General features: G+C 49.9%; 1 protein-coding gene across 3 annotated transcripts in view; it reads right to left on the reverse strand.

Annotated features, from left to right (window-relative positions):
• rasgef1ba (RasGEF domain family, member 1Ba) overlaps nucleotides 1-14,024 on the reverse strand; it is a 54,711-nt gene that overhangs the window by 19,752 nt on the left and 20,935 nt on the right. For all 3 annotated transcript variants that reach the window (XR_009821660.1, XM_062024363.1, XM_062024364.1), the window contains exons 9-10: nucleotides 5,994-6,073; nucleotides 838-933 (exon numbers count right to left, since the gene is read on the reverse strand). Coding sequence is in view for 2 of the 3 variants with exons in the window: in XM_062024363.1 (XP_061880347.1) it covers nucleotides 838-933; nucleotides 5,994-6,073 (176 nt within the window). In the remaining variant the exon portion in view is untranslated. The remainder of the gene's footprint in view (nucleotides 1-837; nucleotides 934-5,993; nucleotides 6,074-14,024) is intronic.

Raw genomic sequence — 14,024 nt, forward strand, 5'->3', positions numbered from 1 at the left:
ATATATATATATATATATATATATATATATATATATATATATATATATATATATATATATATACATATATATATATATATATTCTCGTTTTTGTTGTATGAATATTTGATTTATTCCTTTTCTATTTGATTGATGTACTTTTTCACGACTTGAAATGTTAGACTAGACAAACGTTTTGATCCACAAGGGAAATTGTAACATTATTCCTGAACATAGACTTACTATTTATAGAGACAGATTATTTTGAAGTATTTTTGTAAATCATGTATTTTTAATATATACAAGAATGACATATTGTTGATATATTTCCAGTGGTGAAATACTTGTGAATTATTTGATTTTACAATTTGTGTCATTTATCATTTTAATTATCTTTTTTTTTTATCATAAAAAATATATTTATTTTGCTACCGTTTTATTTATTTTTTAATAAACAATGATATTTATTGCAGTTTTATTCATTCTTTTACACATATGTGTTTATACAGTATATTTGTATAATTGTATTCATTATTATACATTGTACATACTGTACTACTGTTTTTTCCCCATAATGAGGACTTTTAACATGCTTTTATTTTGTAACTCCTGCTAACGACATGATATTAACGACCTCATTTATTGTTGAATTCATCTTTTTTATTTATTTATTTAATTGAATTGATTTTATTAGTTGTTTTATATATAATGAGGACTTTTAAAATGCATTTTTTGTAACTCCTGCCAAGGAGGTGATATTTATTGTAGAATGAAAACAATGAAAAGTTGTCAGGAGGATGACAGCTTGGTGCAAGTCTGGACAAAAGTGCTGTGGTCATGTGACCTGCCAGGCCTCACCTTCTCCCTGCTGCTGCCTGCGCTCCGTGACCTCTGGGTGGCGCCGCGCAGCCACGTCCTGTAGTTGGAGAAGTTTCCGGAAGCATCCATCTGGCGCTGAGGGCACACAGAAGTGCACGGGTAAATACAAGTATTGGGACACTCCAGATTGTGAGGTGACCAAAGCCCCGCCCACATTTGGACAGGTCACATGACTTATCAACTTTATAAAGCACATTTGAACTTCAGCACAGGGGAGCCAACGTGCTGCACAATAGGCAGCTTCAAACACAACACGACACGACACAACACGACACGACACGACACGACACGACACGACACGACACGACACGACACGACACGACACGACACGACACGACACGACACGACACGACACGACACGACACGACACGACACGACACGATACAACACAATACAATACAACACAACACAACACAATACAATACAATACAACACAACACAACACAATGCAATACAATACAACACAACACAACACAATGCAATACAATACAATACAACACAACACAATACAACACAATACAATACAATACAATACAATACAATACAACACAACACAACACAACACTATAAAAAAAAACAACCCCACAAAGGATATAGAAAAAAAGCAGAAAAAGAGGTTGACAGCAGGTGCATTATGGGACGTCATAGCAGGTGCATTATGGGACGCCATAGCAGGTGCATTATGGGACGCCATAGCAGGTGCATTATGGGACGTCATAGCAGGTGCATTATGGGACGTCATAGCAGGTGCATTATGGGACGTCATAGCAGGTGCATTATGGGACGCCATAGCAGGTGCATTATGGGACGCCATAGCAGGTGCATTATGGGACGCCATAGCAGGTGCATTATGGGACGCCATAGCAGGTGCATTATGGGACGCCATAGCAGGTGCATTATGGGACGCCATAGCAGGTGCATTATGGGACACCATAGCAGGTGCATTATGGGACACCATAGCAGGTGCATTATGGGACGCCATAGCAGGTGCATTATGGGACGCCATAGCAGGTGCATTATGGGACACCATAGCAGGTGCATTATGGGACGCCATAGCAGGTGCATTATGGGACGCCATAGCAGGTGCATTATGGGACGCCATAGCAGGTGCATTATGGGACGTCATAGCAGATGCATTATGGGACGTCATAGCAGGTGCATTATGGGACGTCATAGCAGGTGCATTATGGGACGCCATAGCAGGTGCATTATGGGACACCATAGCAGGTGCATTATGGGACGCCATAGCAGGTGCATTATGGGACGCCATAGCAGGTGCATTATGGGACGCCATAGCAGGTGCATTATGGGACGCCATAGCAGGTGCATTATGGGACGTCATAGCAGGTGCATTATGGGACGTCATAGCAGGTGCATTATGGGACGTCATAGCAGGTGCATTATGGGACGCCATAGCAGGTGCATTATGGGACGTCATAGCAGGTTCATTATGGGACGCCATAGCAGGTGCATTATGGGACGCCATAGCAGGTGCATTATGGGACGCCATAGCAGGTGCATTATGGGACGCCATAGCAGGTGCATTATGGGACGCCATAGCAGGTGCATTATGGGACGTCATAGCAGGTGCATTATGGGACGTCATAGCAGGTGCATTATGGGACGTCATAGCAGGTGCATTATGGGACGCCATAGCAGGTGCATTATGGGACGTCATAGCAGGTGCATTATGGGACACCATAGCAGGTGCATTATGGGACGCCATAGCAGGTGCATTATGGGACGCCATAGCAGGTGCATTATGGGACGCCATAGCAGGTGCATTATGGGACGCCATAGCAGGTGCATTATGGGACGCCATAGCAGGTGCATTATGGGACGCCATAGCAGGTGCATTATGGGACGTCATAGCAGGTGCATTATGGGACACCATAGCAGGTGCATTATGGGACGCCATAGCAGGTGCATTATGGGACACCATAGCAGGTGCATTATGGGACGCCATAGCAGGTGCATTATGGGACGCCATAGCAGGTGCATTATGGGACGTCATAGCAGGTGCATTATGGGACGCCATAGCAGGTGCATTATGGGACACCATAGCAGGTGCATTATGGGACGCCATAGCAGGTGCATTATGGGACGCCATAGCAGGTGCATTATGGGACGTCATAGCAGGTGCATTATGGGACGTCATAGCAGGTGCATTATGGGACGCCATAGCAGGTGCATTATGGGACACCATAGCAGGTGCATTATGGGACGCCATAGCAGGTGCATTATGGGACGTCATAGCAGGTGCATTATGGGACGTCATAGCAGGTGCATTATGGGACGCCATAGCAGGTGCATTATGGGACGCCATAGCAGGTGCATTATGGGACGTCATAGCAGGTGCATTATGGGACGTCATAGCAGGTGCATTATGGGACGCCATAGCAGGTGCATTATGGGACACCATAGCAGGTGCATTATGGGACGCCATAGCAGGTGCATTATGGGACGTCATAGCAGGTGCATTATGGGACGTCATAGCAGGTGCATTATGGGACGCCATAGCAGGTGCATTATGGGACACCATAGCAGGTGCATTATGGGACGCCATAGCAGGTGCATTATGGGACACCATAGCAGGTGCATTATGGGACGCCATAGCAGGTGCATTATGGGACGCCATAGCAGGTGCATTATGGGACGTCATAGCAGGTGCATTATGGGACGCCATAGCAGGTGCATTATGGGACGCCATAGCAGGTGCATTATGGGACACCATAGCAGGTGCATTATGGGACGCCATAGCAGGTGCATTATGGGACACCATAGCAGGTGCATTATGGGACGCCATAGCAGGTGCATTATGGGACACCATAGCAGGTGCATTATGGGACGCCATAGCAGGTGCATTATGGGACGCCATAGCAGGTGCATTATGGGACGCCATAGCAGGTGCATTATGGGACGCCATAGCAGGTGCATTATGGGACACCATAGCAGGTGCATTATGGGACGCCATAGCAGGTGCATTATGGGACGCCATAGCAGGTGCATTATGGGACACCATAGCAGGTGCATTATGGGACACCATAGCAGGTGCATTATGGGACGCCATAGCAGGTGCATTATGGGACGCCATAGCAGGTGCATTATGGGACACCATAGCAGGTGCATTATGGGACGCCATAGCAGGTGCATTATGGGACGCCATAGCAGGTGCATTATGGGACGCCATAGCAGGTGCATTATGGGACGTCATAGCAGGTGCATTATGGGACGTCATAGCAGGTGCATTATGGGACGCCATAGCAGGTGCATTATGGGACACCATAGCAGGTGCATTATGGGACGCCATAGCAGGTGCATTATGGGACGCCATAGCAGGTGCATTATGGGACGCCATAGCAGGTGCATTATGGGACGCCATAGCAGGTGCATTATGGGACGTCATAGCAGGTGCATTATGGGACGTCATAGCAGGTGCATTATGGGACGTCATAGCAGGTGCATTATGGGACGCCATAGCAGGTGCATTATGGGACGCCATAGCAGGTGCATTATGGGACGCCATAGCAGGTGCATTATGGGACGCCATAGCAGGTGCATTATGGGACGCCATAGCAGGTGCATTATGGGACGCCATAGCAGGTGCATTATGGGACACCATAGCAGGTGCATTATGGGACACCATAGCAGGTGCATTATGGGACGCCATAGCAGGTGCATTATGGGACGCCATAGCAGGTGCATTATGGGACACCATAGCAGGTGCATTATGGGACGCCATAGCAGGTGCATTATGGGACGCCATAGCAGGTGCATTATGGGACGCCATAGCAGGTGCATTATGGGACGTCATAGCAGATGCATTATGGGACGTCATAGCAGGTGCATTATGGGACGTCATAGCAGGTGCATTATGGGACGCCATAGCAGGTGCATTATGGGACACCATAGCAGGTGCATTATGGGACGCCATAGCAGGTGCATTATGGGACGCCATAGCAGGTGCATTATGGGACGCCATAGCAGGTGCATTATGGGACGCCATAGCAGGTGCATTATGGGACGTCATAGCAGGTGCATTATGGGACGTCATAGCAGGTGCATTATGGGACGTCATAGCAGGTGCATTATGGGACGCCATAGCAGGTGCATTATGGGACGTCATAGCAGGTTCATTATGGGACGCCATAGCAGGTGCATTATGGGACGCCATAGCAGGTGCATTATGGGACGCCATAGCAGGTGCATTATGGGACGCCATAGCAGGTGCATTATGGGACGCCATAGCAGGTGCATTATGGGACGTCATAGCAGGTGCATTATGGGACGTCATAGCAGGTGCATTATGGGACGTCATAGCAGGTGCATTATGGGACGCCATAGCAGGTGCATTATGGGACGTCATAGCAGGTGCATTATGGGACACCATAGCAGGTGCATTATGGGACGCCATAGCAGGTGCATTATGGGACGCCATAGCAGGTGCATTATGGGACGCCATAGCAGGTGCATTATGGGACGCCATAGCAGGTGCATTATGGGACGCCATAGCAGGTGCATTATGGGACGCCATAGCAGGTGCATTATGGGACGTCATAGCAGGTGCATTATGGGACACCATAGCAGGTGCATTATGGGACGCCATAGCAGGTGCATTATGGGACACCATAGCAGGTGCATTATGGGACGCCATAGCAGGTGCATTATGGGACGCCATAGCAGGTGCATTATGGGACGTCATAGCAGGTGCATTATGGGACACCATAGCAGGTGCATTATGGGACGCCATAGCAGGTGCATTATGGGACGCCATAGCAGGTGCATTATGGGACACCATAGCAGCTATATGTGTTCATCAGTCTGAAAGGACAATAGGCTCTTTTTCAAAATGGCAAAAGACAAATGCAGTCTGTCTTTTTTTCCATTTCCTCTCTGCTCTGCTACATTTGCACCCGGCAGCACGAGTGACATCATTCAACCAGGACTCAACGTCATTCAACCAGGACTCAACGTCATTCAACCAGGACTCAACGTCATTCAACCAGGACTCAACGTCATTCAAACAGGACTCAACGTTATTCAACCAGGACTCAACGTCATTCAACCAGGGCTCAGGCGTGGGTTTGGCGCGGCTGCACTTCAAAGGAGCGATGGTGTCCAGTGTTGGTACCTACCTCCAGGATGTCAAACTTGGCCATCTTGACTTTGCTCCAGGTCTTCTTTAGGCGGGACACGGGACTCATGTTCATGCCGGCTGTCACACACAAAACAAAAACGGCTGCCTCAGCACATGGCGTCTTCTCATGCCCCGCCCTCCCTGTCTGTCTGTCTGTCTATCCCTCCCTGTCTGTCTGTCTGTCTATCCCTCCATTGTCCTTAACCAGCTACTGCTGGTTTGTTTGTGGCGCTCTCACGCCATTGGCCAGCTGCCATGCTAGTGACCCCGCCCCTCCACCTCATTGAAATCTAGAAAACAATCCTCCTGACATCTCCTTTGTGCACCCCCCCTCTTCATCCAAACCTTTGTGCACCCTTACTCTTCATCCAAACCTTTGTGCACCCTCCCTCTTCATCCAAACCTTTGTGCACCCTCCCTCTTCATCCAAACCTTTGTGCACCCTTACTCTTCATCCAAACCTTTGTGCACCCTCCCTCTTCATCCAAACCTTTGTGCACCCTCCCTCTTCATCCAAACCTTTGTGCACCCTCCCTCTTCCTCCAAACCTTTGTGCACCCTCCCTCTTCATCCAAACCTTTGTGCACCCTTACTCTTCATCCAAAGCTTTGTGCACCCTCCCTCTTCATCCAAACCTTTGTGCACCCTCCCTCTTCCTCCAAACCTTTGTGCAACCTCCCTCTTCCTCCAAACCTTTGTGCACCCTCCCTCTTCATCCAAACCTTTGTGCACCCTCCCTCTTCCTCCAAACCTTTGTGCACCCTCCCTCTTCATCCAAACCTTTGTGGACCCTCCCTCTTCATCCAAACCTTTGTGCACCCTCCCTCTTCATCCAAACCTTTGTGCACCCTTACTCTTCATCCAAACCTTTGTGCACCCTCCCTCTTCATCCAAACCTTTGTGCACCCTTACTCTTCATCCAAACCTTTGTGCACCCTCCCTCTTCATCCAAACCTTTGTGCACCCTCCCTCTTCCTCCAAACCTTTGTGCACCCTCCCTCTTCATCCAAACCTTTGTGCACCCTTACTCTTCATCCAAAGCTTTGTGCACCCTCCCTCTTCATCCAAACCTTTGTGCACCCTCCCTCTTCCTCCAAACCTTTGTGCAACCTCCCTCTTCCTCCAAACCTTTGTGCACCCTCCCTCTTCATCCAAACCTTTGTGCACCCTCCCTCTTCCTCCAAACCTTTGTGCACCCTCCCTCTTCATCCAAACCTTTGTGCACCCTCCCTCTTCATCCAAACCTTTGTGCACCCTCCCTTTTCATCCAAACCTTTGTGCACCCTTACTCTTCATCCAAACCTTTGTGCACCCTCCCTCTTCATCCAAACCTTTGTGCACCCCCCCTCTTCATCCAAACCTTTGTGCACTCTCCCTCTTCCTCCAAACCTTTGTGCACCCTCCCTCTTCTTCCAAACCTTGGTGCACTCTCCCTCTTCCTCCAAACCTTTGTGCACCCTCCCTCTTCTTCCAAACCTTGGTGCACTCTCCCTCTTCATCCAAACCTTTGTGCACCCTCCCTCTTCTTCCAAACCTTGGTGCACTCTCCCTCTTCCTCCAAACCTTTGTGCACCCTCCCTCTTCTTCCAAACCTTGGTGCACACTCCCTCTTCCTCCAAACCTTTGTGCATCCTCCCTCTTCATCCAAACCGTTGTGCACCCTCCCTCTTCATCTAAACCTTTGTGCACCTCACTCTTCTTCCAAACCTTGGTGCACTCTCCCTCTTCATCCAAACCTTTGTGCACCATCCCTCTTCTTCCAAACCTTGGTGCACTCTCCCTCTTCATCCAAACCTTTGTGCACCCTTACTCTTCATCCGAACCTTTGTGCACCCTCCCTCTTCATCCAAACCTTTGTGCACCCTCCCTCTTCCTCCAAACCTTTGTGCACCCTCCCTCTTCATCCAAACCTTTGTGCAGTCTCCCTCTTCCTCCAAACCTTTGTGCACCCTCCCTTTTCATCCAAACCTTTGTGCACCCTCCCTCTTCATCCAAACCATTGTGCACCCTCCCTCTTCCTCCAAACCTTTGTGCACCCTCCCTCTTCATCCAAACCTTTGTGCACCCTCCCTCTTCCTCCAAACCTTTGTGCACCCTCCCTCTTCATCCAAACCTTTGTGCACCCTCCCTCTTCTTCCAAACCTTTGTGCACCCTCCCTCTTCATCCAGACCTTTCTGCACCCTCCCTCTTCATCCAAACCTTTGTGCACCCTCCCTCTTCCTCCAAACCTTTGTGCACCCTCCCTCTTCATCCAAACCTTTGTGCACCCTCCCTCTTCATCCAAACCTTTGTGCATTCTCCCTCTTCCTCCAAACCTTTGTGCACCCTCCCTCTTCTTCCAAACCTTTGTGCACCCTCCCTCTTCATCCAAACCTTTGTGCACCCTCCCTCTTCATCCAAACCTTTGTGCATCCTCCCTCTTCATCCAAACCTTTGTGCACCCTCCCTCTTCATCCAAACCTTTGTGCACTCTCCCTCTTCATCCAAACCTTTGTGCATCCTCCCTCTTCATCCAAACCTTTGTGTACCCTCCCTCTTCCTCCAAACCTTTGTGCACCCTCCCTCTTCATCCAAACCTTTGTGCACCCTCCCTCTTCATCCAAACCTTTGTGCACCCCCCCTCTTCATCCAAACCTCTGTGCACCCTCCCTCTTCATCCAAACCTTTGTGCACTCTCCCTCTTCAACCAAACCTTTGTGCACTCTCCCTCTTCATCCAAACCTTTGTGCACCCTCCCTCTTCCTCCAAACCTTTGTGCACCCTCCCTCTTCATCCAAACTTTTGTGCACCCTCCCTCTTCATCCAAACCTTTGTGCACCCTCCCTCTTCATCCAAACCTTTGTGCACCCTCCCTCTTCATCCAAACCTTTGTGCACTCTCCCTCTTCATCCAAACCTTTGTGCACCCTCCCTCTTCATCCAAACCTTTGTGCACCCTCCCTCTTCCTCCAAACCTTCGTGCACCCTCCCTCTTCATCCAAACCTTTGTGCACCCTCACTCTTCATCCAAACCTTTGCGCACCCTCCCTCTTCATCCAAACCTTTGTGCACCCTCCCTCTTCATCCAAAACTTTGTGCACCCCCTCCCTCTTCATCCAAACCTTTGTGCACCCTCCCTCTTCCTCCAAACCTTTGTGCACCCTCCCTCTTCCTCCAAACCTTTGTGCACCCTCCCTCTTCATCCAAACCTTTGTGCACCCTCCCTCTTCATCCAAACCTTTGTGCATCCTCCCTCTTCATCCAAACCTTAGTGCACCCTCCCTCTTCATCCAAACCTTTGTGCACTCTCCCTCTTCATCCAAACCTTTGTGCATCCTCCCTCTTCATCCAAACCTTTGTGTACCCTCCCTCTTCCTCCAAACCTTTGTGCACCCTCCCTCTTCATCCAAACCTTTGTGCACCCTCCCTCTTCATCCAAACCTTTGTGCACCCCCCTCTTCATCCAAACCTCTGTGCACCCTCCCTCTTCATCCAAACCTTTGTGCACTCTCCCTCTTCAACCAAACCTTTGTGCACTCTCCCTCTTCATCCAAACCTTTGTGCATCCTCCCTCTTCATCCAAACCTTTGTGCACCCTCCCTCTTCCTCCAAACCTTTGTGCACCCTCCCTCTTCATCCAAACTTTTGTGCACCCTCCCTCTTCATCCAAACCTTTGTGCACCCTCCCTCTTCATCCAAACCTTTGTGCACCCTCCCTCTTCATCCAAACCTTTGTGCACTCTCCCTCTTCATCCAAACCTTTGTGCACCCTCCCTCTTCATCCAAACCTTTGTGCACCCTCCCTCTTCCTCCAAACCTTCGTGCACCCTCCCTCTTCATCCAAACCTTTGTGCACCCTCACTCTTCATCCAAACCTTTGCGCACCCTCCCTCTTCATCCAAACCTTTGTGCACCCTCCCTCTTCATCCAAAACTTTGTGCACCCCCTCCCTCTTCATCCAAACCTTTGTGCACCCTCCCTCTTCCTCCAAACCTTTGTGCACCCTCCTTCTTCATCCAAACCTTTGTGCACCCTCCCTCTTCATCCAAACCTTTGTGCACTCTCCCTCTTCATCCAAACCTTTGTGCATCCTCCCTCTTCATCCAAACCTTTGTGCACCCTCCCTTTTCATCCAAACCTTTGTGCACCCTCCCTCTTCATCCAAACCTTTGTGCACTCCCCCTCTTCATCCAAACCTTTGTGCACCCTCCCTCTTCATCCAAACCTTTGTGCACCCTCCCTCTTCCTCCAAACCTTCGTGCACCCTCCCTCTTCTTCCAAACCTTTGTGCACCCTCCTTCTTCATCCAAACCTTTGTGCACCCTCCCTCTTCATCCAAACCTTTGTGCACTCTCCCTCTTCATCCAAACCTTTGTGCATCCTCCCTCTTCATCCAAACCTTTGTGCACCCTCCCTCTTCCTCCAAACCTTTGTGCACCCTCCCTCTTCCTCCAAACCTTTGTGCACCCTCCCTCTTCCTCCAAACCTTTGTGCACCCTCCCTCTTCATCCAAACCTTTGTGCACCCTCCCTCTTCATCCAAACCTTTGTGCATCCTCCCTCTTCATCCAAACCTTAGTGCACCCTCCCTCTTCATCCAAACCTTTGTGCACTCTCCCTCTTCATCCAAACCTTTGTGCATCCTCCCTCTTCATCCAAACCTTTGTGTACCCTCCCTCTTCCTCCAAACCTTTGTGCACCCTCCCTCTTCATCCAAACCTTTGTGCACCCTCCCTCTTCATCCAAACCTTTGTGCACCCCCCTCTTCATCCAAACCTCTGTGCACCCTCCCTCTTCATCCAAACCTTTGTGCACTCTCCCTCTTCAACCAAACCTTTGTGCACTCTCCCTCTTCATCCAAACCTTTGTGCATCCTCCCTCTTCATCCAAACCTTTGTGCACCCTCCCTCTTCCTCCAAACCTTTGTGCACCCTCCCTCTTCATCCAAACTTTTGTGCACCCTCCCTCTTCATCCAAACCTTTGTGCACCCTCCCTCTTCATCCAAACCTTTGTGCACCCTCCCTCTTCATCCAAACCTTTGTGCACTCTCCCTCTTCATCCAAACCTTTGTGCACCCTCCCTCTTCATCCAAACCTTTGTGCACCCTCCCTCTTCCTCCAAACCTTCGTGCACCCTCCCTCTTCATCCAAACCTTTGTGCACCCTCACTCTTCATCCAAACCTTTGCGCACCCTCCCTCTTCATCCAAACCTTTGTGCACCCTCCCTCTTCATCCAAAACTTTGTGCACCCCCTCCCTCTTCATCCAAACCTTTGTGCACCCTCCCTCTTCCTCCAAACCTTTGTGCACCCTCCTTCTTCATCCAAACCTTTGTGCACCCTCCCTCTTCATCCAAACCTTTGTGCACTCTCCCTCTTCATCCAAACCTTTGTGCATCCTCCCTCTTCATCCAAACCTTTGTGCACCCTCCCTTTTCATCCAAACCTTTGTGCACCCTCCCTCTTCATCCAAACCTTTGTGCACTCCCCCTCTTCATCCAAACCTTTGTGCACCCTCCCTCTTCATCCAAACCTTTGTGCACCCTCCCTCTTCCTCCAAACCTTCGTGCACCCTCCCTCTTCATCCAAACCTTTGTGCACCCTCCTTCTTCATCCAAACCTTTGTGCACCCTCCCTCTTCATCCAAACCTTTGTGCACTCTCCCTCTTCATCCAAACCTTTGTGCATCCTCCCTCTTCATCCAAACCTTTGTGCACCCTCCCTCTTCCTCCAAACCTTTGTGCACCCTCCCTCTTCATCCAAACCTTTGTGCACCCTCCCTCTTCATCCAAACCTTTGTGCACCCCCCTTCTTCATCCAAACCTTTGTGCACCCCCCCTCTTCATCCAAACCTTTGTGCACCCTCCCTCTTCATCCAAACCTTTGTGCACTCTCCCTCTTCATCCAAACCTTTGTGCATCCTCCCTCTTCATCCAAACCTTTGTGCACCCTCCCTCTTCATCCAAACCTTTGTGCACCCTCCCTCTTCATCCAAACCTTTGTGCACTCCCCCTCTTCATCCAAACCTTTGTGCACCCTCCCTCTTCATCCAAACCTTTGTGCACCCTCCCTCTTCCTCCAAACCTTTGTGCACCCTCCCTCTTCATCCAAACCTTTGTGCACCCTCCCTCTTCATCCAAACCTTTGTGCACCCCCCTCCCTCTTCCTCCAAACCTTTGTGCACCCTCCCTCTTCATCCAAACCTTTGTGCACCCCCTCCCTCTTCATCCAAACCTTTGTGCACCCTCCCTCTTCCTCCAAACCTTTGTGCACCCTCCCTCTTCATCCAAACCTTTGTGCACCCCCCTCCCTCTTCATCCAAACCTTTGTGCAACCTCCCTCTTCATCCAAACCTTTGTGCACCCTCCCTCTTCATCCAAACCTTTGTGCACCCTCCCTCTTCCTCCAAACCTTCGTGCACCCTCCCTCTTCATCCAAACCTTTGTGCACCCTCACTCTTCATCCAAACCTTTGCGCACCCTCCCTCTTCATCCAAACCTTTGTGCACCCTCCCTCTTCATCCAAAACTTTGTGCACCCTCCCTCTTCATCCAAACCTTTGTGCACCCTCCCTCTTCCTCCAAACCTTTGTGCACCCTCCTTCTTCATCCAAACCTTTGTGCACCCTCCCTCTTCATCCAAACCTTTGTGCACCCTCCCTCTTCCTCCAAACCTTTGTGCACCCTCCCTCTTCATCCAAACCTTTGTGCACTCCCCCTCTTCATCCAAACCTTTGTGCACCCTCCCTCTTCATCCAAACCTTTGTGCACCCTCACTCTTCATCCAAACCTTTGCGCACCCTCCCTCTTCATCCAAACCTTTGTGCACCCTCCCTCTTCATCCAAAACTTTGTGCACCCCCTCCCTCTTCATCCAAACCTTTGTGCACCCTCCCTCTTCCTCCAAACCTTTGTGCACTCTCCCTCTTCCTCCAAACCTTTGTGCACCCTCCCTCTTCATCCAAACCTTTGTGCACCCTCCCTCTTCATCCAAACCTTTGTGCATCCTCCCTCTTCATCCAAACCTTAGTGCACCCTCCCTCTTCATCCAAACCTTTGTGCACTCTCCCTCTTCATCCAAACCTTTGTGCATCCTCCCTCTTCATCCAAACCTTTGTGTACCCTCCCTCTTCCTCCAAACCTTTGTGCACCCTCCCTCTTCATCCAAACCTTTGTGCACCCTCCCTCTTCATCCAAACCTTTGTGCACCCCCCTCTTCATCCAAACCTCTGTGCACCCTCCCTCTTCATCCAAACCTTTGTGCACTCTCCCTCTTCAACCAAACCTTTGTGCACTCTCCCTCTTCATCCAAACCTTTGTGCATCCTCCCTCTTCATCCAAACCTTTGTGCACCCTCCCTCTTCCTCCAAACCTTTGTGCACCCTCCCTCTTCATCCAAACTTTTGTGCACCCTCCCTCTTCATCCAAACCTTTGTGCACCCTCCCTCTTCATCCAAACCTTTGTGCACCCTCCCTCTTCATCCAAACCTTTGTGCACTCTCCCTCTTCATCCAAACCTTTGTGCACCCTCCCTCTTCATCCAAACCTTTGTGCACCCTCCCTCTTCCTCCAAACCTTCGTGCACCCTCCCTCTTCATCCAAACCTTTGTGCACCCTCACTCTTCATCCAAACCTTTGCGCACCCTCCCTCTTCATCCAAACCTTTGTGCACCCTCCCTCTTCATCCAAAACTTTGTGCACCCCCTCCCGCTTCATCCAAACCTTTGTGCACCCTCCCTCTTCCTCCAAACCTTTGTGCACCCTCCTTCTTCATCCAAACCTTTGTGCACCCTCCCTCTTCATCCAAACCTTTGTGCACTCTCCCTCTTCATCCAAACCTTTGTGCATCCTCCCTCTTCATCCAAACCTTTGTGCACCCTCCCTCTTCATCCAAACCTTTGTGCACCCTCCCTCTTCATCCAAACCTTTGTGCACTCCCCCTCTTCATCCAAACCTTTGTGCACCCTCCCTCTTCATCCAAACCTTTGTGCACCCTCCCTCTTCCTCCAAACCTTCGTGCACCCTCCCTCTTCATCCAAACCTTTGTGCACCCTC

The sequence above is a fragment of the Entelurus aequoreus genome, linkage group LG17, assembly GCF_033978785.1.
Source record: "Entelurus aequoreus isolate RoL-2023_Sb linkage group LG17, RoL_Eaeq_v1.1, whole genome shotgun sequence".
Classification (NCBI taxonomy): Eukaryota; Metazoa; Chordata; class Actinopteri; order Syngnathiformes; family Syngnathidae; genus Entelurus; species Entelurus aequoreus.